Genomic DNA, 25,726 nt, shown 5'->3' with positions numbered 1-25,726 from the left:
CCCACTGGGATCACCCATCCCTCCCACCAGCTACGCTGGTGGTGATGCCCAGCTCCCCTTGGGAAAACATTCCTTGCCCCAGGGCTGATTACTCAGTCAAACTAAAAATCAGCACTGAACGTAGGCAAAACTATTCATATTATAAATAAGGAAGAGACACATTTATGCAGAAAAAAAGAGCATTGGTTTAGCTAATGAGCACTAGCAGAAAAACAAGAGTATGGGGAGTGCTCTACCAGACCTCACCTGTGCTACAAGCACTAATTCAGCTCTAAGCATCTGTCTCTGCACTACACCAAAAAACGCAGCTTTCTTGTGGAACGTGTGGGAAAGAACACTACCCCTGTAACTGAGCCATCACTGCAGTCACTGCCCTCATCTTTGTCACCAGCTCTGACACTGTGCCATGACAGGACAGCACAGGCCCAGAACCTGCGCTCTGTCTCCTTCCTCTGCTGAGAACAACTTCAAAATCCCTACAATTATAACTTCAGATGTATTTGTTAGCAACTGCTGTCCAATGAGCACATCCCAGGCATTTATTTTCCTTTCCCAAAAGAAGTTCCTCAAGTACATAAATAAGGTAAACAAATGTTTTAGGTGACAGCAGAAAATCAAACTCACCCTTTGTTAATAATCACTGGGTTAAAATAACACCACGGGTGTTTTTTTTTAAATTTCAAGTATGAGTATTTACATGACAAAAACAGGTCATTCGATTTCACACAGTGAAGTGTGATTAGAGTGCACTAACTTGGTATCCTTACTAAAGCATCCTAAATCAGTGACAATGGGAAAGGGCTAAGAGCACACAGTGCAAACCAACCAGAGAGGCTGCCCAACAGTCAGAAACCAAACTAAGCAAAGCTGGCAATACTGACATACCAAGTTTGAGTTTGCTGATAGACTGCCACGACTGCCCAAGAGGCAATCAAAATTAATATCAGAAAATACTATGCTATGGTCAAACAAAAATATTTATAATAAAACTTATTTCTTGTGCATTTGTATAGACTAATATTTGCATATATATTTCTGTATGCACATATGTATATATATATTTTTATATCTCATCTTTGATTTTAACCCCACAAAAAGCGAAAAGGAAGGAAAACAGATTTCACTATAATGGAGGTCAAAAGAGCCACTCTGCATTTATGACCCCTGTGTGGTATTTCATGTCAAGAGCTCCAAACTTTGTGTTTCACTCAGAAGTGACCCAGACCCTGTTTGCTCCCTGTACCTCGGTGCATTTTTGAGCCTGAACTTGGTGCAGGAAAACAACCTGGGCTAGGAAAGGCACACCTTGGGAGGAGGAGGAGAAACAGCAACTGGAGTTGTCACAACTGTACCTCCAGTCCCTTTAGCTTTACACATGACTGTTGCAGCTTCAAGATTCCATGTTACATCTTTAATTGTGGGCATTTAGCAGACTGCCTCTTATTATTAAGATACTGCTGAATTTTATTGTCAATGTGGCCACAGGACAAGGCTAATAATTACCAGCACCAGAAGCAGCTTGTGGTTTTATATTACATTGAGGTAAATTACACTGGAATTAGAGTGGATTACTTTTATCAAATGGGGAATAAGCTGTTAATTAACTCCCTGCTGTAGCAATCTTTTTCTGAGCTTGCAACTGTTATTAGCTCTAGATTAAACTGTTGAATTAATTTCCCACTTACTTACTATTTCAAGAGTTTTTAATTTACCTGGCAGCAGTTTTAATGGGAAATTGTATTAGTGAGCATAAATTGTTTTTGGGAAGGGTAAACAGTTTGTGATAATGTTTATTAAGTCGTTTTGTTTGAGCAAAAATATAATTGCAGTTTTAATTAGTGCATGGTTGTTGGTGTATTAGGTTTGAGATTACATTATGGCATTCTGAGGAAACAATTGCCCAGGTAATCCCAGCATTTATGAGTGAGAGCAAAGGGAAAAGATGGGTGAACACTGCCCCAGCCCTGGGGGTGCACACAAACACACATAAACATTGAAATTCACACAAACACACAACTCACACAAACACACATAAACATTGAAATTCACACAAACACATAATTCACACGCACAAACACACACAAACACACCTAAACATTGAAATTCACACAAACACACACACAAACACACAATTCCATTCACACAAACACACGCACACACACACTTCCATTCACACAAACACACACACACACAAACACACACTTCCATTCACACAAACACACACACACACAAACACACAATTCCATTCACACAAACACACACACACACACTTCCATTCACACACACACACACACAAACACACACTTCCATTCACACACACACACACACACACAAACACACACTTCCATTCACACACACACACACACTTCCATTCACACACACACACACACAAACACACAATTCCATTCACACAAACACACACACACACTTCCATTCACACACACACACACACAAACACACACTTCCATTCACACACACACACACTTCCATTCACACACACACACACACAAACACACAATTCCATTCACACAAACACACACACACACACTTCCATTCACACACACACACACACACACACACACTTCCATTCACACAAACACACGCACACACACTTCCATTCACACAAACACACACACACAAACACACACTTCCATTCACACAAACACACACACACAAACACACACTTCCATTCACACAAACACACACACACACACACACACACACACACTTCCATTCACACAAACACACACACATAAACACACACTTCCATTCACACAAACACACACTTCCATTCACACAAATACACGCACACACACACTTCCATTCACACAAACACACACTTCCATTCACACACACACACACACTTCCATTCACACACACACACACACAAACACACAATTCCATTCACACAAACACACACACACACACTTCCATTCACACACACACACACACACTTCCATTCACACAAACACACACACACAAACACACACTTCCATTCACACAAACACACACACACAAACACACACTTCCATTCACACAAACACACACACACACACACACACTTCCATTCACACAAACACACACACATAAACACACAATTCCATTCACACAAACACACACTTCCATTCACACAAACACACACTTCCATTCACACAAACACACACACATAAACACACACTTCCATTCACACAAACACACACACACAAACACACACTTCCATTCACACAAACACACACACACACACACACACTTCCATTCACACAAACACACACACATAAACACACAATTCCATTCACACAAACACACACTTCCATTCACACAAACACACACACATAAACACACAATTCCATTCACACAAACACACACTTCCATTCACACAAACACACACACACACACTTCCATTCACACAAACACACGCACACACACACTTCCATTCACACAAACACACACACACACACACTTCCATTCACACACACACACACACAAACACACACTTCCATTCACACAAACACACACACACACACTTCCATTCACACAAACACACACACAAACACACACTTCCATTCACACAAACACACACACACACACTTCCATTCACACAAACACACGCACACACACACTTCCATTCACACAAACACACACACACACACACTTCCATTCACACACACACACACACAAACACACACTTCCATTCACACAAACACACACACACAAACACACACTTCCATTCACACAAACACACACACACAAACACACACTTCCATTCACACACACACACACACACACTTCCATTCACACAAACACACACACAAACACACACTTCCATTCACACACACACACACACACACACTTCCATTCACACAAACACACGCACACACACACTTCCATTCACACAAACACACAATCACAAGGTTTTTCACACTCAGAAAGGGGCCAGGTGGTCTCTGAGCTCTCTGTTCCCCTGCTCAGTCCCACCACTGCTCTTCCCCCTCACCAGACCCCTGCATTGTCCTCTCTGTCACATAAATCTCCTCCTCAGAAAGGATTTGTGGGAACTAGGCATGGAAGACACAATTCAGCTCAAAAGTGACCTGGGAAAGGAAAGTTACCTGTGTCAACCCACAGTGCCATGTCCAGGTGCTGAACTGTGCAGCCCACTGGCTGCCAGGCTGGAAAGAGCTTTTCTGGTAATGGCTGTGGCTGGAAAAGCACGATCTAGCAACAGATGTGGGTGTAAGCAACTCCATCACAGCCTAAAAACAGCCATAAACACACCAACCAATTAACATTTGTTCTTGGGGTTTGTTTCCCTCCATCAGCACTTTTTTCCCTTACTGAGTTTGAGGTGTGGTCAATGCTAGAAACCATCAAATGTTCTTCAAAAGTCTGTAATATGCCTTTTTAAAATCCAAACGTTAACATAAACATGTTTGACTCAAGTTTATTCAATTAATTTTGGTTCTCAATTTATAAAGATTTTACTATTCATGCAAAGGAAAATGAGAATTAAGACACAATGTGCTGACATGGAGTGGAGTTTTACAGCCTTTTAATACAGATGTAATTTTAAAAATAATAGGTTTAAAATAGTAAAAACCAAAAAACTAATAGTTTTGCTAAATTACCTTTTTATTACATGGTTTCAATTAGCATTCCCTCGTCCTCCCACCCACCATACAGATTGTTCTCTCATTGCTCTGAAGGAAATTATGAGATGATAGGAGTACAGAAGATACTTCAACCAAATGTTAGAGCCTCAATTGAAAACACAAGTACACAGCATTCCCAGAATGATTTGTTGCAGCAAATTCTATAAAAGTTAACAGTTCCTAAAGATGTGTATAACTTATGGAGCATGGTTCTTGCATATGGTAATAGATTATCCTCCTAAACTCATCGGTTATTACATTTAATATGCACTATGCTAAAAATTACAAACAATAAAATGCTTTCATCCTGACCGTGGTTTTTCATGTCTTTGAAGCCACCAGAAAGCTGAGGTGGTTTTAGTTAAGGTATTACTCTATAGCATGAGGAAAATGTTATACTACAGGTGCAGGGAAGATTTAATCCACATGTTGTGAGGTTACGTATGGATATAAACAGTGGATTAATCCTTGGGTCCCTTCACTTCTGACTCTCCCAGTCAGAAGAAAAATGGCCTAATTCTGAAACTGCATGGTTCCCTGTGTTGTCAACAGCTTTTATTTCATCTGCAGAAGGCTCTGTGAGACAGAGCCCAACTGATCACCATTTCATCATCATTTATAACACTAAAGATCACAAAATATGTAGGAATATCCACACTGAGAGAAAGAACAGAGGTCACTGCTGCAGACATAAATGAGCCCAGCCCCATAAAACCCACTCAGCCTTTCCCAAAAGGGACCAACCACAACACTGAGCTCAAGCAGCTCAGGTAATTCAAGTGAACAGTGTCACAGAGAAGAGACTCAAACCCTGCTTTAAACACTTGAAATAAAATTTCAAAGTGTTCTAATAATACCAAATTTAACACCTACCTGAGTATATAAAGTATTAATTCTCTTCCTGATCTGATGAGCATAGCTTTTAATGCTCAAGGTTCTGTAGCTAAAGTTCACATTTGGAAACTCCAAATACCTTCTCCGTACCTTTTTCAATTATCCTCCTCTTAAGGCATAAATATTTTACCCTAATAAAACCAGTTTTATTTCCAGAAAGACTGTAGTATGAGCACACTGATATATAAATCCATAGAGCTTAAGACTTCCACAAAGACATCATTTTGTCACTTCATATTCTATGTTCTCAAACAGGAAAGGACACTTATGGTAAAGAATGCTCAAAAAAAAGGGAGCCTGAGATCACAATAGAACAGAACTAGAACCCATTTCCAAACCCACCTTACTAAGGGATTCAAAGATTAAATCCCTTACTAAGGGATTCAATCCATGTAACTTTAAACATCTCTTTTGTTGATTTTTTTTTTATTATTTTTTAAAGAGAGTAACCTAATTAGAGCCAATACCTGAAAGATTTCTTTGGACAATTTCCCATTTATCTATCAGCAATATGTACCATTTGCATCTTAATATGATATCTTTGTATCTTATACTCCATGATGGCATTCCCTAAAAAGGGTATTTGTCAAATATAAACCAGTCAGGCTACAGTAGATGTGTGTTAAGATTAGCTCTCTATTCCACACCAATCTGCCTGACACAACTATTATTACAGGACAGAAGTTAAGAACACAAGCAGGTTCAATCACTCTGTCCAGAATACAAAACCAGAGCTGTTAGATGGAAAAGTTTTCATTTCTTTTCTTAGAAACTTCACAGAAGAGATCTTCTATTCTATTGAATTTAATCTATTGAGAAATTTATGGGAATCTATAGAGCTCAATTTGATATGATGCTTTTTAGGTACATACAAACACACAGAGAAATCAGTGGAAATCACCACAGATATTCCTCCTAAGCCAGACAGCAATTTTATAGTTAGAGAGTAATTTTATAGTTGGGATTCTTATGTCTAAAAGAAGCAAATTTTAGACAGATGTATGAAATAAAAGCCAATCACATCGTAGAACCAGAGCTAAAACCAGCCATTCATTCACATGAGACACAAATAGCAGTGAACACCTTGGATTTCAGGAGTCCTGAGCTTTACAAACTTGTGTTTCATTAGGAAAAAAAACAAGATCTGGAAAAAAAAAGAACTCTACTAAAAGCAAATATAGGCTACTAAAACTGAATTTAACAATACTGAGAAGCTGGGGAAAACGGGACCACTAACAATATAAAAATGTTTGAAGAAGGGAACAAGAATGAAAGGTTCCAATGTTCTCAGCACATTCATCCATGAACACAAGTCCTGTGTGCACCCCATGTACCAGGACTGTCTCCAGGTGGAGTTTTGGGCTCAGGGAGAACGATGCCCTGCGTTTTAGCTTTAATGATTTTCAGAATCTCTGCTGCTTAGTGTGCAACTCTGAAACTTCATATTATGTGTTAGTAAGTTCTCTTCACAGGGGAGTGACAAAACAATTTCTTTCCAGCTGGGGAAATGAGGACAACCTGTACCCAAAAATCAGAAACAACAGCGAGGGAAAGGGAAAAGCCAGGGGGCTGAGACTTCATAGCCTGGGGCTGTGCTTGGATAACTGACCCCAATGTGTAGATGAACCAAAAGTTATAAAAGTGTAAAAGCTCCTGACCAGGACCCATCTTGGATTTGATTTGGGTGCAGTCCCAGCCAGGCTCTTGCACTGCCCAAGGTGCATCCTCTCAATAAATTCCTATTTTATCCCTTTAGCTCTGCCTGGTCCCTGTTCCAGGTCAGCCTTTCCAGCCAACAGGAGGATGTGTGGAAGGACAGGCTGTGTGAGGAGCTGTAGCAGAGTTCTCCCCTCTCCAGGACAGCTGGGGATCAGCCCAGGCAGGAAGGGCTCCCGGGGCAGGCGGTGACAGCCCTGCTGTGTCTGAGGCAGGTAAAACCCTGTAAAATTTCAATGATGCCTTTAAATTCTAATGGTTTCAAGCTGCTGTAAACTTCTGCAGCCATCAAAAATAATCTGTCATGGGACTAAGGGGTATGAACATCATGTCAGAGCCACTCTGCTGTTAGATTTATTGGAGGGTAAAGCATGTCATTTATGCATCAACTCACAGGAGAAAAAAGCAATCCCTATGAAGTCAATCTAATAATAGACTGGAAAGCAATGATTACTGTTTCATGTGCAGCAGCTATTTGTAGCAGAAGTTGGCCTAATTCAGCAGGCCTTGCCTGTCAAAGCTCTGGGATTAGCAAGTGTTTAGATGAAAATCTATCAGGAAACATCAAGAAATGGTTTAATGAAGAACAAAAGTCTTCATTGTTACATTTAATATTTGCTGAAACTTTTCCATTTGCACCACTACATTTCTAAAAAAGCTTACTGGAAGTGACATCCCAAATAGAATACGAATGTTGAGGGACTGCAACTTCAAATTATCTACCACAGCTCTCTGCAATTTAACTGCAAAAATCTGCTCTCACTCTTCTCCTGTGGGCGGAATGCCTTGAAATTAAGTGCAAGATTTTTTTAAAGACATGACTAATAACCATGGCCTCACTGTACTACACACATTTCCCACCATCTAAATATTTCATATCAATTGACTAACCAACCTCGTCAGTCCCCACATGGCATAATCCAACTGCTGGCATCATTTTGGAGGAGAGGAAGCAGGATGACAGACAGCTGCCAGTGAGAACCCAGACACACAGAAATGGCACAATGGGAACGGGGCACCAGAAGATGCCAAGTGAATTCCCAGACATCCCTGTGCCAGGAGCCAGGCACCTGGGAGTGCCTTAAACATTCTCACTTCTTGAAACTATTTTTCAAAAAAATAAATCTCAAATCCCTTATAATTAGGTTCAAGTTCCAATGTTAACTAACCCTGAGGAAGAGGCTGCCTTTCATCTTCCTTCATCCATTAAGTAAAATTAAAACTAACCTACAGAAAATATTTCAATTCCCTTTCACTTAAAGACATTGTTCATCATAGAACATAATGAATATCTCAAACTGAGAAACCAAGACATTCCTATCTAAAGTAAAATTCAGGAGTTAATCTGATTAATACATACATTGCACAGCTCATTGTCTCCAATGAAATTCCCAGCAAAGGATGAAAATGAAATAGAGAAAATAAGACACTCCAGTGTACTTTCATGTGAATGTAGGAGACATTAAGAGAACATTTAGCCACACCACAAGTTCACACTCTCTACCAGAAAATGACCCAACCAGCAGGAATCCACCAGCAGCTCGTGGTATTTTTTCTAAATGTGAAGAAACAATTCTTCACAAAGGGGCAAACACAGACTGCTCCACCTGCACTAAATACTGACATGGTTACGAGTCTGGACTGGCAGGATCAGTGTCAACCTACTTTGTCTCATCAATTTAACTCACAAATCTTCAGAGTCACAGTTCAACCAAGATCAGCCAACACTGCATGCACTGCACTTCAGAAGAAGCTTCATTTTTATTCTGAGGTTTAATATAAAAACTAAGAGGAAGCTATTATATTTTATTCCAACTGCTTGATGAAAGTAATCTTGATAACCCCTTTTAGACACAGGATATCTCCTCTCACATAAACCAAATTTACTTTATTTTGTAAAATAACCATGCACAAAGTTGAAAAAATAGGTGATGCTGCAACAGTTCAAAGACTCTTGAGCACATTTAAAAGGATAGTTACTGATGCTTTACATTTGTGAAGAATTATTTCACCACAATATTTAACTGCTCCCCCAATCACAGTTGAATGGCATCCCAGAAAATCCATTGCAAAATTTCCATTTACAACTTCACAGATGTGTAAGACCACACTTTGATGATGCAGAGGGTACAAGTATTGCAGTTGCATTGCTGGCTATCACCTAGTAAAAAATAACCTGAGTTATAATAATAACCTGAACCTGAGTTCACCCATTATTTGGAGACCAGAATGTTTTTCCTGAGCTGTGGAACACGAAAACAGAAAATCTGCTCCCTACCAAGACCAGCTAGCTCCTCAATTAACACAGTGCCTAATCATCTTAGTGTTGAAAAATATGCAGCTAGCAGATCCTGAAACTAAACTATATTTTGCTGTCTCTTAAACCACTGATCTCGGTATCATTCTCACTGTATCAGCACAGAGTTCTACAGGGGTTATCACACAAATACAGCTTTGGAGCAGTGCTGCTCCAGAGACCAGAATCTGAGCATCTCTCTGACCATTCCTCCCCAAATTCCCGATCCTAATCCCTGGCAGAAACTTTGGATCTCAAGATCTTTGTTGAACTTTCAAGGATGAGATTTCTCTCTCTCATCCCAGCCTTTCCCAGTTCTCTTTCTGCAGGTGGCACAGACAGGGCTGGCTTGAGCACAGGAAATCCACCCAAAGCGACCCCAGGATTTACTGCTCCCTCTTTCTATCTCTTTTGGATCAATCCTTCTCTTTATTGCCTGGAAATAAACATTAACTTGAAAGGAAAAGAAAAATGATCACGGAGCAGTTTCTAGGACAGCTCTGCTTTTCCAGTCAGGAGCTGGGTGCTGAGACTTTTGGAGTGGGCCGTGGTATGGGAATGGCTCAGCTAATTGAGGGCAACCTCAAGGTCAACACAAAATGGGGTGCAGACATAAAAGTCAAGGGCAAAAAAAAAAATGAAAAGGCAGAGTCATATGATTCAAGGAAAAATGGAGATCAGGAGAGACACAACAGAAAGGGAAGGATGTGTCTATATTAATGGGCAAAAAAACTCTTCCCACGATATTTTCCTGAGTGCAATCTACAGTGAAAACTTCCCATAAATCAACAAAAATTCTCAACAGGATTAGGATTCATGCTTAGCTAATGCAGACTGATAAGCTACTCTGAAGAAATATTACCTGTAATTAAAATTTGTAATGAACCAGTTCCAAAACTGGAAGGCCAAAACAATTCATGGTGCATTTCCTTGACATTTAATAGGTTTGAATAAGAGATTCTGCTGATGAGTTTTCAGCAACCTAACCCAGCTACAAATACAAAACAGCCTTCTGAAGAAAAAAAAAAAAAAAAAAACAACCCAAACCTTGAGATCAATATATCCATACATTACACAGGACTCCACAGGACAAGGGGAGTACTAAACCCACCAGGTCAGAGCCCTCCGAATTGCCACCGTGAGATGGCAAAGTTTTCTGGGTCAGCTGAATGTGAATAATAGGGTGTTCTTAGCCCAAATAACCTATTGACTTCCATACCTAACAAAATGGAGAGGCTCTTTCAAGTGCCTCCTAGATTTAGCAGCTGTTGCTCTGACAGTGTCAGCAACGCATCCATCTTAATCACAGTGTGAGCCTTTCAACTCCCCTTTCTTTTCCCTTCCTTCCACCCATCAGCTCCAAGCTCTGTGTGACCAGGAGTTCAAGCAATCTCCCTGGTCTCTCCTGCATGATGCCTCTTTGTTTCAGCATCTGATGCATGTCATCTCCCAGTTTTGGTCCTGCACATGCAGGAATCCTGCATGTGGATGCCTATGGGAGGTGTCTTCAGGCTGGTTTTGCTCTGCTGTTCTGAAGCACTCTGCTGTAGCAACTCCCCAGTAACTTGCCTTGCCCATCACCACAGGCACTTTACTTTTTATCCTCATTATTCTTTTCGACTTTTTTTTTCTTTTGCTTGGAATAAAAGCCTCCATATGTTTTGCTCTTCTTTTATTGGAAGATGTTAATGCTGTGTACCAGAGGGCACAGTCAGATGAGGGATTGCCATTTGGACAGAATTATACACCCAATTACTGCCTAGGGTATATCACCTGTATGAGTGCTTTCAGCAGATCTCAGCTATGACAGAATTGAAGGCAACATTTTACTGCTGGAAAACAATATTCAGCGCTTTCCAAAGGAGTGTTTTTTTCTGTCAAAGTCATTCAAATTACCTAGTTCTTAATGGCCTACAATTCACTGTAGTTGTATTTCTAGTTCTTAAAAATGTGACCCATCTGAATTGTAAGTGCTTTTAAAACCAGAGCTGAGCCATATGCACTTTTAGTTAATTTAAAACTATATTCAAACCCTTCTCTGCATTTGAGTTCTCATCTGAAAAAGTTAACTATTACTTTAAATGTATAGATCATAAACAGATCAGGAGTTCCTTAAAAGGAACCCAGTCCTGTTTCCCCAGCAAGGCATGAGAAGGCTGCACATCTGAAACAGCTCTGGTGTGCTGGATAATTCACATTCACCGAGTGGATTAGCTGCAATAAGCATAATAAATGAAAGAGAATAAAATAAAAAACAATTTCACACTAAGGGAAGGCTTGACTTATAGGAAGTGGCAGCTCTGATGGCCCAAGGCATAGAATTAGTTTTGCCACTCGATAATTTGACTGATTCACTCGAGTGGCCAGAAAAGGACATTTTCTGCCTGATTTCAGTGTAATGAAGTCACCTGCTCTGTGACTGCCAGGGCCAAACCAAGTGCACCACCAGGACAGGCTTCTTGCTTGTGTGAGATCCAGCTACAGCTGCACATTTGCCTTTTCCCATGTGAAACCATACAAGCACTATGAAAATTACCTGTTCCATTCACTCCCCTATTTACAGAGAGCTTGGGGCTACTGCTGGCATGTTCTCTCAGTTCTGCTGCATATCCCAGCAAAGAGCCTGTGCTTTGCTTCTGTTTTAACATAGGAGGTGACAAAGGCAAAGACAGAAAAAAATAAAGTCATTCCAACGGACTAGAACCATATATGACATTTTTTATTAATTAGGAATGACTATGAAATTCTTTATAAAAAATTACAGCAGATTTTACATTAAAATTACAAAACATCTATTAAATGTAATTTTCCTCACAAATCTTATATAAAAAGACAGTAATATACAGGCAGAGATTTGGGAACACATCTAAACAACTTGCATGACATGATGTCAGTTTTATTCCTGCTTTGCTGAACTGGGGTCAGACTGGTGAATGTAATATATGTGCTCATCTTTAGGCATATGCCCAGTTTCACTGGTTATTATTTACAGCTAACCTTTCAGGGTAATGACTGTATACTGCATGTCACAGGAACAAAATGTTATACTGCTATTGAAGAGAATATTTTCTTCCTTTTATGCAAATATTAGATCGAGACTGCCCCAGTCAGGAGAGATAATCCACTCAAAAATATTATTACTACTAAAGCACATCAAATCAACATGCAAATGCAAAAAAAAACCAGTAATTAAGCATTTTAGTTTTTACAGTTGTTCAACAGTAAAAACAAAGATGTAACGTGCATCAAAATGATTTAACATTTTACAGCCAATTTTCTACTTGACATATGTTAGTGCATGATTCATCTACATTTTTCAGAATCAAAGTCCATGATCTGGCAAACTAATTCTGTTAATAAAATGAAAAGGTGACCTTGCTTAATTTAATAAGTCTGTGTAGAAATATTCTTTCAACATGTTAAAGAATTACAAAAAGGTTATCATAGCCTGCTTTCATGGGAGAGTACTCTACCTTTTCCAGCTCATTTCTCAGGCTTTTACTGTAATTCATTAGATTACATAAAAACAATGTAGATCATTATATTTTAATAAAGGCTTTCCTTTCCTAATAAAATGTCTGTCATTTATATTCAGACATGTATTATATAAAATGCTTCTCTTTCTGAAGTGCAGCTTTTCATATTCAAGTCACAGGAGGTTGGTAGCTGCAGGAATTTCTAATTTTGTGGGGGGGTTTTTTTTGTTTGTTTTTTGTTTTTTTTTTTTTTTACAAAGGATTTTCAGCATGAATTTGGTGTCTGGATGGAATCCTCTAGAACTGCAGCCCTACATTTATCTTTCAAAGAGGTGCAACCCAGGATCAGCAACGTCAGCAAACCAAGAGGCCTCTGTTCAGCAGAGGATGGTGCACAACACTACACTCATTAATTCTGCTTGTTTTGCTTTACACCAATTAATGCTCACTGTGATAAAACAGTTTATACATCTAAACTGTACAACTATACAACTTGTATAAAACTGTACAACTAAACTAGTTTATACAGAACAAATACAAATACCCAGTGAAATCCTACTACAACCTCACTTTGTGAGAGTGATCAGGCAATCAATCTATTTCAGTTATTCTTACTTCCAAATAAAAATGTGCACCTCTTCAGACTGCTCAGAAAGAGATGTTTCCTGTCCATCACATCCTGCTCCAATTTGCTGCCAGCCCTTGGCATCACCTTCTAGTGCTTGGGAAGGGCTGAGAGAAGAGCACTTTGTTCCTGTGCAGGAGACACCACGCCAGCCAAAGGGTGATCCTGGGATCAGGCACTGACTGCATTTGCAATTTTGCAAAGAATCCTCACAGAACCTGCTCTCCAAAACTCTATGGGAAGTAGGAAAACACTTGTGTTTAAAACACCAAGTAACCCAAGCCAAATCAATGGGATTATTTGTTTGCTGATCTTAAATCACATTGAAGCATGTGTGATTTAAGAGAGACCAGCACCTGGAAGACTCCAGGACTACAGGACAAGGACCAGAGCACAAACACATTTAAAATCACAGTCAAAGCACTCAATACCTGACCAGAACTATGGAACCACCTGGATTTAAGTACACTTCATGCTTATTTTTTAATGCAGTGAGATTTGTTCTCTCCTTTTTTTTCCTGCATAACTTCACCAGTGTTATCATACCAAGAATTTTGCCAAAACACATCTTTATAAAGCTTGCCTTAAGGAAAGCACACTGCTCCAATCTAATGCAGATCTGAATGTTGCATTTCAAGAGAATATTATTTGTGTAAATATAGCAGAATTTAGCACTGCAAGTAGATGATGGATCAGTATTCTTCTGCAACCAGAGGTGTATTATCCTTCCAGTTAAAATTTTACCTATTTAGTTTTAGGTCACAGAAGTAAGAATTTAAGTTTTTGTAGGTAACCTGAGTTTAACAAGTCTTTTAAGTACTGCTGGATACACAAAATGCAGTCAGTGTGGGAATCCTACACAAACACACTGAGATGCATTTACCTCCATTTGTCTGTGATACTGGTAACTATTTGTTCTGGTAACTTTACCAAAGTGGCTGTAAAGGAAAATAAAACCTAAGGAAACCAATTCAGTTAGAACAGTGTTATTGCCAAAACAGTCCTCCAGAAAACAGAGAGTGCTGAAGGCAAATCCTTCACACCTCCTGATGCTATTGATGAATTTACGGCAGTTCTTAACAGTAACTTAAAAGAGAGAAGCAGAAAGGTCTTATGGTCACTATGGACCTCAGTGTTGTGAGACAGGACACTCACAGAACAGCTGGTAGAGAAGAATGCCATGGATGCTAAAAACAGAGAGATGAAAACTTCCTGGTTTTGCTAGCCCTGTGACACTTCAGCCAGCTTTGCAAATGCTTCCCTTCCACCTGCAAATCAAGGTGAGCTCACTGCAGCCCTACCCAAAATGTAAAAATGATGCAGTCTTAATTCTCTCAGTGTGACCACCCCTGGTTGAACTTTGTTTTCTCTACAGATGTAGGAACTCAGCAGGTTCTTTTTTTTTTTTTAATTTTTACAAATGCATAAATATCGATGTATATTGCTGAGTTTCACACTTCTCGGACAGTAATTAGTAGCTGAGGCTAAGTGTAAATTAAATTTACAACAAGGTTAACCATTCAGCAAAATCTCAACAGCTTCTGCTATTCATTTGTCAAAAACATCATGTCCCACCCGACAGAGCAGACACTGAAAATGGATCCTTAAAGAAAGATAATATTAAAAGAGAAAAGGAAAGAGGAAGTGAGTGACTCACAGTCACCAAGTATAGTTCTCAGATTATCAGAACTCTACTGAATGGCTGTATTAAAAGAGTAATGATATGACCCTGCATTCCTCATTCACTCCAATTCAGGCTCCCTTCAGCACAGAAATCTGCTGGCATGAGATGGGTGGTACTCAATCATGCTGCACACATGGTCTTTAATTTTAGAATCCAGTTAAATAGATGTTCTAACATCATTTTTTATCTAAGAACATTCCATGATAAAATGAAGGAGCGCACATGTAACTTATTTGTCAGCTTTACTGTGTAGTGGATAACTTTGCTATGTTACTCACACGAGCCTTCATTTCCCAAATCTATCTGCATTCATTATGACAGTAAAAATGAAGAGTTGCTAAAGAGACGTATGCATTTTTATTATTGTTTGAAAAAATAGATCTTTCCACAGTCCTTTGAGCTTCTGAGTGTGTGATTTGTATAAAATATTTCTCATTTTGGGGACACAGCAGATGGAGTGCAGGGCACTGTGGGATATGCCATTTATCACAATGACAGTGCGTAGGTAGCACTGATCCTCTCACCACAGGGGGAAGCTCGAGCTGCAAATGTGGAGCAGCATTAAAAGCCCGACGAGTGGAGTTTGGCAACACTTGTACTACTCATTAACTTAATCATATTAATTTATTAGCCATATATATCAAAGTAATTCACTACTGAATTGTCACCAAGAACAATTTATAAACTGTTAACGTTCCCCATAGGCAGAGGAGTGTTGTGGCATCCTTAATCCGTGTGTTTGCCTTTGATTAAAAATAATAATTTCTACCAAGCCAGGTAATGCCAACAATGACAAAGTCCTGCATATGTTTCTCATTATAAATGGAACTTTCAAATGTCACCTATGACAACTGAAAAAAAACAAACAAACAAACAAAAAGGGTAATTGTAAACAGCGAAATGAGCCACAGAAATGGGATGTAAACACACAGAAGTGTTCAGTTAAATGCTGGAAGTGAAGACAGGGTCCATGGGATTGCTGGCAGCAGGAGCTCCACAGGCTGTGCTGGCTGATGTGTGCCCACCTTGATAAACACAGCTGGACACCAGAGACCCCAAAAGCCTCCTGTCTCCTTCACTCCTCTTAACATGGAGACACCACATCAAAACGCCCAAAGACTGCAGCAAATCCTGGTTTATCCTCCCTTTTCTGAATAAAGACTAAGTGGCTGTTGCTGCTGAATGGAAGGAACACATGAAGTTATCATATCCTGTGAGCTGCTCTATTTGAGTCCCACAATGATGTGACTTGGTGCAGCTATTAAAATATTAACTCCACTCAATTATTAATTACCTGAAACTATTAAGTTCACAACAGATTCTTTTAAACTATTAATAAGACAAAACTGTTCTGAAAAAAGTATTTGTATCTGTACAAATGAGTCAATATTTTAAATACTGCATTCTTAAAAACTAGACAAAGTGTCTATTTTAACTGCTTATGAAATAAAAGAATCAAGAGGGGTGAAACTAACGTAGCTGATCCAAAAACAGTTTATCTTACACATTGGCAACGGAGGTGGTTTGCTTCTGTCTGAGTACCCACTTGAAAAGTCCTTTTATTCCTCTCCTCACGCATTTCCTCACCAAACAGGCTTCCTGCCATGCCTGTGCTGAGCCCTCAGCAGCTCCCGGCCCTAAATCCTCACTGTGATCCCTCTGCTGATCCTGCCAGGCTGCCACAGCTCCCAAAATGCCAACTGGGATGTTTCCAACAGGCTCGTGCCCATCACCCTGCCAGGACTGCCAGCTCCAGCTGCAGGACTCGGCCCATGGGCACTCACAGAGATCCCATCACACTGCCTCCAAAAGTGCCCCACACAGCTGCTGTGTGCCCTGTACCACCAGCTCACAAAGTTCTAGCGACAGCATGATTTTCTCCATGAGCCACCCTCTCCAATACCTTGAAGACAAAATGAAGAAGCCCCCAAAATGCTTTTATTGAAATAACAGCAGCCATTCCACAGACTGAGCAGACAAAAACTGCAATGAAGGCAGAGTGGTTTCCTAACCTTTTGTGAGGACAACCTAAATGAGGGGCAGGAGGACTGGAGTTGCACAGGTAACTATCGAAAGATCCAACTGCTTCTTAAGCTTCATTCCTTACAAACAGTTTGCTGAACCATTGGCTTCAATCACGTAACAGATTTCAGCTTCTCTCCACACAGCAAACTAGTGCTTCAGACCCCAGAACTTCCTTGAGAATCTACTCCACAGATATATCCCAGCTGTCCTGTTAAGATACACTGCTGATAAAGACTTGTACATTAATAGGAGACGAAGCCTTTTTTTTGTTCATGTCACTTCATCCCACGGCATTGTTTGAAGGACTGAGCCTTTGATGACCATCCCACTGTGACACGCAGGTTTTTAGCTTTGCCCTCTCAGCAGGCAGGGGCACCACGCTGATTCCCACATTTCCTACATCAGTACAAAGAGGAAAACATTTTCTCCTAAGTTAATATGAAATGGACAGTGCTTAACATCAGCTTCTGAAGGACACAGCCAGGGCTCTGCATCTCACACACACCACCTCATCTTTCTCAGGAGCAGCAGCAACCCAAATATTCCCATTCCCCCAAGGTGGAAAGTACCTACAAACATTTAAAAAGGTCGAGGCTTCACTTGCAGCTCCTCCACACGTTACTTAGGTCTAAGAGTAGATGAAGCCGCTGTGCCAGGAAGTCAAAAAAATACCCTGCACACTGGGAAATGCAGTGTGCCTAATTTAACTACCTGTTTATTACGTGAAAATGACCATGTAAACTGAGCTGACACAAACCAAATGGGTGATGAAAATAACAGCACATTTCAAGGAGTGGAAACACAGATGGCTCGTCTGAGTCTGCAGGAAGTTACTAATCATCACTCTGTAATACCCCCTCCAGACAGAGCTGCGAGCTCTGCAGCCACAACTGCGACTTCTCCAGACCCATCTATCTCACCAAGAACCCGCCTGGACGCCACTGCCTCCACTCCAACGTGACAGCAGGCTGGAGAGCAGGTAAAAATGAAAAAAACGCAATGCTGGATGAATCATGCTGCATTTGCTGATGTGGATCCTGTTACTAAAATGAAAGAAACAACTCAGATGCTAAGCTGGGCATAGCAAATGAGGGAGGCACATAAGAAGAGTGAAATTCCTTTTTAATTTGAATAATATAGGCAGACTAGCATTAACATCTGCGTATCTGTGCTGCAGGAAGAACGGGTAGGTTCAGACACAAGGATTATCAAGGACAAGAAGATATCCAGAGGAAATGCTTCAGGCAATTGTACTGCAGTTAGAGAGGGCAGGTAGCCAAAGATGCCCTCAAGATGCAAATACTGTGTCCTGCCTCCCTGTCAGCCTCTGCTCTTCTGGAAATGATGGATCCAATCCTCCCACGCTGCAAAATCTGCTCAGTCCTGGTCCTGCTCCCCTCCCATCCAGTCATCCACAAGGGAGCTGGGATCAGCTTTTATTCCAGTCTATTGTCCACCATTTGGAAATCTGGAAGAAAAACCTCTGTTCTGGGACAAGTGTTAAAACCCATAACGTACTTATTCCAGCCAAAGGGAAGAATCCAATCCCAAAGCAGTGCAGGCACCCAGAGTAAAGCAATCAGTAATTTGAGTGTCAAGAGGTACAAATGAAGCTGGTGGAGGCTTCACATCTGGGGTGCTCCATGGAGAGCCACAACAGCTCACATCCCCACGCAGTTCACAAGAGGCTCTTCTGGCAGCTTTGCCTGCTCAGCAGCTCCCCCAGCCCTTACCCTGTCCTTCCCTTAGGAGCAGCGTGAGCCCCAGGAGCCCCTGGGGAGTGACAGGGCTCAGGAGCTGGGAGCCCCCAGTGCTGGGGCCACCTCAGCCATGGGGACCCTCCTTGTCTGCAGCCCCTGGTGACACCACCAAGCCCTGAAAGGGGCATTTCCCCCTCCAAGCTGCTCCCAAACGCCCTCGGCTGCTCCAGGCACATGGTCTGGGACTCTCCGAGGTTTTCCCAAGGTCAGGGAGGTGGCTGCCCCGACAGACACCCCTCCCCTGTGTGCTAAATACAGGGCATGGAGCCCACTCACACCTCAGGCTCCAGACAACTCCCAGCAGCCTGGAAATGCAACGTAATAATCTTCTACTCAAACTGTGTGCTGCTCAAAATATCTGTGAGACACAGAACGTGTCTGTGGTACTTCACTGTGCATCCTAAAGTATTTCCCAGTTTGAAGCAACATGGCAGTCTGTGTGATTTGGTGTCCTATTTGCAAACACGCACGCACAGAGTGGAAAAGTAACATGGAATATTCTGGATTTCAGAGCAGAACTTATCAATGCAAGAGGCTCTTGTGCTTTCCTGTCTATCACTAGTAACATAAACAGGAATCCATGAAATTCCTGAGCTGAGAACACGACAGAGATACTAAGAAACCCCTCGTTTATAAACTCCAGGAGGGAAATCACAGTTCTGGACCCCTGTCACAAGCATGAGCACTGCACGAAGCTGCAGCAGCTCTGCCCTAGAGTTCTCATACTTCGTTAACTGCTGCAGCTAAGGCTGCTGCAAATCTTGCCAAGGAATGTTCTTTCCCCCTTCCACAGGGAAGGTACTGCTTCCCTGTGACATCCCTGGGACACCTGGAGCTGCAGGGAAATTAAAACGCTTGCTGTGTCACTTGGTTGCAGTGCACAGGTTCTGCAAGCAGAGCCATCTGTGAGATCAGGAGAGATGGCACTCTACTGCCAGCTAGGATCTTTTTAATTCTGCTTTTCCTGTTACATATTCTACAACTTTATATTCCCCTAAACACTTCACTGCATTTGGTTATTAGAGAGCTACAGTTTATTTAGACTGGACTTTTGACAGCAATCCTAAAACTGCTAAGCCTGTTGAATATTTAAGTAATTATTTTTATGAACACGGGCTGTGAATATAGCTTTATTATGGAAATCAACTTACCTTTAGCACACAGCAATTAATAAAAAATTAAAACACTCATCAGGATAGCACAAGATTTAATTTAAACTCTATTAATAAATTAATGAAGTGAAATTAAATACTAGGCATTAAATTATGTTTATAATTCCACACATTTTCATGATAGAGTTTTCACTTTACGATATTGAAAGCAGATTATTAAAGCACAATGCACTGTGGCAACGTGGACTTATCTTCTTTTCAAGTGTTTCTCCTGTAATTCCTACAAGCATCTCTCTCTCCCCAGCACACATTAATGGGGTTACAATACACCAGGCATTAGCCACGCTGCTCAGATCCCATGAGAACTAAAACACACATGCATTTCAAAGGAAGAAATGCCTCTTACAGGCCTCCCAGACAATAGTTCAGCTTCTCAGGTTGTTGGGGTTTTTTTTTGGTTTGGATTTTTTTTTCTTTTACTAAAATAACACATTTAATGGAATTTCCGGTAAGGAAATTACAATTAATAAAGAACTAAATTACAAAGCCATTAGATTTCAGTCACTGCAGCAGCAAAACAGAGTTTTCATGAACGCTCAAAAAAAAAAAAAATCCAATAACGTAACCTCTGGTAAAGCCTGCAAAAGCCCTGAAGGACAAGGCAGTTAGATCAATATTAGTTTATTTTAACTGCTGTGGAGTATGAAGAGATGAGGCTGATCATCTGATGGATTTTATTACCTGTTGGAGAGATAAGCCCTGGTGATAAGAGGCCTGGAACTCCGTGGGGCAGCAGCCGTGCATTTTCCTGGATCGCCACTCCCAGGGAGCGCTTGGGGGGTCGTCCTGGGCGGGAGCTGGGGGGAAAAGAGAGAAATGAAAACAACATTTGCTTTGTGAAACATTGGCTTACCACACACGGCATCGATCTGTGCAAAATACGTGAGACATCAGTGATACGCAAAAATAAATATTAGGACTCTGTGCCTAGGGGAAAAAAAAAATAAAAAGGCAAAATCACTTGGTTAAACACAGAAGAACTGCACAGGTTTCACATGAGCCAGCAGTAAGGTTTTCCATTATCCCCCGTGAGGCTTCCACCACCTCACAGGTGTTTGGTGGAGAGGGGTTATAGCAGTGACTGCTCCAAAGTCTCTGTTATGCACCTGAAACACAAGAAATTACAGCCTGCAATGCCTGAACATGGGGAGCTGAAACCCTGAATGCAACATCACCCCAAACCTTCTTTGGATCTCCTTCTGAAGGGCAGCATTAACTTTACCCTGAGCTTTGCAAAGCTCACCCCTTGCCTTCTTAGATCGACTGGCTAGAGTAGTTTAACCACTATAGATCAAACCAAGTGTTAGCCCAACCTGCCAAAAAACTCACCAGTTTATGAGTTATGAATGCAGATTTTAATCCAAAATGTCAGAGGTCCCTTCACAGACTGGTTCCATCGAACTCTCGCTCTCAGCAATCACCTTCACCCCTTACATCAGTGTGGGTACATTTCCCCATCCTCCACTGCCATCGTAACACAGATTTACAGGCCAAAAAAACATTTGAATCAACTCTTCCCCAAGCCATCTAATAAAAATGCAACCTCTTCATGTTTGGAAAAGTATTGCTGCTTCTTTTTGGTCATAACAGATTTTGCTCTGTTGAATAATAGAGCTTTTGACAACATACAGTGAAACACTGTATAAAATAACTAAGCTGCAACAATGAATGAGGTTTGAATAGAAAGCATTTCCAAAATGACTTCTAGTTCACAAAGAAATTTAAGTTAAACTTCACTCTATCAAGTTACAGTGGCAAAGCCCTCCATCAATGCATGACAAACTCTGCATTTAAATGAAGACAACTTCCAGCAGACTCCACAGAGGTACCATTAACCTGTTCATTTTTCACACTGTGCTAGTGTTATTTTGTTTTACTGTACATCAAAGGAGCAGAAATTTTTTTTTTTTTTTGGTTTATTATTTTATCTCTATAAAACCATTCCCCCGTCTTGTTAGCTTCAGGTTTGTCCATTTTGAGTTTCATTTTATTCAGTATATTTCCATTTTTCTTTTTGATGCTTTCAGTTGTTTATCATACCATGATAGCTGTGTAGTAAAGCTTGCTACAAGAACCACTGGGCTACAATAAAGCAAACCTAAAATAAGAGCATTTGATTTCCAGAGGAAGTCTGATGCACACACGCATTCTCTATTAAAATCACCTGCTGAAATCATCCCCTGCACAACAAAATTGTCTAACAGGCAGTGTGAGGGTTTTGAACAAACAGGAATTGCTCTTCTTTTGAATTACAGGAGCCTGTAATCCACAGGCATGTGTAAGTGCTTAGCTGGCACTTACTGTCTCTGTAAAAAACCTACAAACCAGATAAAATTAGCACCTTTCTCCAGTGGAAGAGTTCAATCAACAAAACAACGGAACATTTTCTTCCTGAGCTCAGACACTAACAAATCTTTTGCAGTAAACTCCATATGCTGGTATTAATCTAAGAAAAACACTTTTGGAATGTAGCAAACAGCTTTAAAAGATTTTACAAAGGGAGTTTTTTAGTCACAGTTTGTGTTTTCAGATGGTGAGCAGGGGTGGCTGTGGAGTTTCAGCCCTGGTCCTGCAGTTCTTGCCCTGACAGAAGCTCCTGTTGATGGCTCTGAGCACAACCCATGGCACACAGGTTGAGCAGAGCACAGCTTCAGGTGTTTCCTTCCACAAGCAGATGTGACACCTGTGCCTGAGCACTGACCCACGTGGAAAGCCCAAGAGATGAAGGAAGAGAAGTTCACATCAAAAACTTTATTTCCTTCCAGGACCCTGCTGGCGGTATTGATACTCTCCCTGACACAGGCAAGGGAAGTTCCACTGGGAAAACACAGCACTTGCTGCCTCTGGGATTGGGATCCTTTAGGGGAAGGGGTCTGAAGGACTGAAGAAAAAAAGAAGTGTCCTTCTACTCTACTGAAAGCCCTTTTAGTGAATATTCCTGTAAATCAGTAACTCCTGGGGCACAGATTCAGGGCTGACATACAGCTGTAGCCACGATAATTTGAATGGAATTGTTCCCAACTGAATCTGTTCAAATAAAACCAAAGTCCTTTGTCTCTGCTTTAATCTCAGCTGTTAAATTAAAAACTGGACGCTGCTCACAGCTGACTGTGACACACCTGCAAGGACCTGTTTGGGTCTCTAATGCCAAGTTGTGCAGTTCTCAGTGCCCTGTGTCTGTTCCCAGCCAAGGACAGGAACCTCAGAGCCCCCAGCACTGCAGCAGACACCTCAAAATTGCAGCTGGATTCCCTGGATATTCCCAGAGACGTCACCCATCAGGAACCAACACCTTTATCTTGGGAGGACAGCAGAGCTCACAGAAAGCGACATATCTGAGTCCAAACACTTCCAGTTTGGGGAAGATACAAATTTTCTGCCATTTCTGTTTGAACACAAAACCAGGAATTTCACAGAGACAGGATACAAGTGTTTGCTCAAATTCTTGAGGTTTTTAGTAAGAGATGCACAAAGGAGCAGGAGATGTAGTAAGGTTTTTATGGGTTTTACTCCCTGCTGGCACCACCGAGCCATGGGATGTCACCGCTCTGTGTCTCAACACTCTCCCAGTATCCCCTCTTACCAACCCACATGGTCTAGAAATCCACCCAATTTCACATTTACTATTTAAAACATATGCAACCTCCACAATTCAGCCAAAATTGCCAATAAAAGCACTGAACAGTAAACCCAAGGCAATCAGAATTATCATTTGGGGAGAGTAAGACATAATTTGTGATTATGGAAGTATTAGCATATAAATGCTAATGGCATTAGCATATAAATATTAACTTTATTTAATATTATTGCTTCTTGTCTTTTGTCACCCTGCTCTTTTACTGCATTTTCTTTTTCATATTTTCCTTTCTCTCATTCAAGAAAGTTACATATTCAAGAAGTGTGGAAAAATCTTTTCCTCCTGGCTAACAAAGCGGGTGTAAACAAGAACAATCACCTTCAAACAATTTCCAATGCATTTCTTTGAGTGTGCAAAATCTCATCACAAATTTTGTACTTTCTATCACTAGATCTTCGTAAATGGGAAACTCAATTCTAAATTAGATATTAATTCAGTCTGAAACGTCTTGTTTATGGATAGCTTTTAAAAACTTTTTAAAAACAAAAATTCTGATCCCGAGTGAAGGCTGAAACAGAAGTACAACATTGTTTCCCGTGTATACCTTCATGAGTCTTATTCTTTTTACTAAATAAAGTCTCTACTGATTAACATTCTATCAGCATTTCTCAACCCCAAAAACTCCCTGGGTCACCAGTAACTTGAAAGTGAGGATGACTGGAGGTTTTTGCTTTATACCTGCATTTGCACCATGGTTGTAAAGTCATTCTTGTCATCCTCTCCACCCGAGCTACAAAATCACTAACTCTTGAAAGACAATAATAACTAATCTGAATGTTGTTCATTCTAAAAATTTTGGTTGAAATTACATTTGTCAGAAAATAAATTACATTTTGAGCAGTATATTTGACAGATGAAATTTATACAGTAAAACACTGAGAAAGTGTTCATTAATGTCTCTTTTCTTCTTTATTTTCCATTCCTGCTGAGAGCTAATTTTATTATTTTTTTTCTCAAAATTTTATATATTCCCTTGATATCACAAGGATTTTAAATTTGAATCAATATATGAAACAAGGTTTTATCTTTTGTGATTTTCTTAAAGTTACTGATCAGCTCCATCTTTTGTAACTCTATTTTATGCTCATTATAGGCAACCATATTTCACAAAATCCACAAATTCATCAATGCTTTGTAAAATGTAATTAATCAGTGGAAACATGCAGCAGATCACTGCTGATGTACGATAGTGCTCTACTTTTGTGCTTTTAAATATAGGAGATTTACTAGAATCAGAAGAGAATTTGCATATTAATCAAGACAAATAAACATGTGGTGATTTAACTAGGAAACTGTTATTTGGATGACAATTTAATCAGCACAGGTTGAAAGGTCCATCACTGCAGCATCCTGTTTCTGCTAAAATATTGATTGCACTACTGATTTCAGTAATGCTTTATTTTACAGGGCACAAATAACCATGTAATTACTCTTTAATTGAATGGTAATTGCTTGCTGGCAATTATTTGTTAAGTTTTGGAGTGTAATTACTAGGTTATTTGTGAAATAAAATGTTATGTATTAGTAGCCCAAAATATTTTCTGTATGAATGGTCTGCCAAAACTATGAAAGTTAGTTATGATAGCAGGAGTTTGACAAATAACACTGCAGCACTAAAACTATTATTAAAAGGATCAGATGAACCTTTGAATGCTTTCCCTTTACAAAATTAACATTAGATGTAACATTTGTAAGATAAATGGAGGAACACTGTACCACAGAAGCATGATTTCCTCTGGGGTCTAGTCCACCATTTAGCATAATTTATCCTGATGTTTTGCTTTTCATTCTC

At 40.3% G+C, this 25,726-nt stretch overlaps 1 protein-coding gene across 1 annotated transcript in view; it reads right to left on the bottom strand.

Moving 5' to 3' along the window:
• The window catches only part of DACH2 (dachshund family transcription factor 2), a 246,612-nt gene that overhangs the window by 105,255 nt on the left and 115,631 nt on the right, over positions 1-25,726 (bottom strand). Inside the window, exon 2 of the mRNA XM_062502722.1 lies at positions 20,979-21,094. Coding sequence (XP_062358706.1) covers positions 20,979-21,094 — 116 coding nt within the window. The remainder of the gene's footprint in view (positions 1-20,978; positions 21,095-25,726) is intronic.

This window comes from Cinclus cinclus, chromosome 15, assembly GCF_963662255.1.
Source record: "Cinclus cinclus chromosome 15, bCinCin1.1, whole genome shotgun sequence".
Classification (NCBI taxonomy): Eukaryota; Metazoa; Chordata; class Aves; order Passeriformes; family Cinclidae; genus Cinclus; species Cinclus cinclus.
This window is presented reverse-complemented; position numbering and strand designations above follow the sequence as displayed.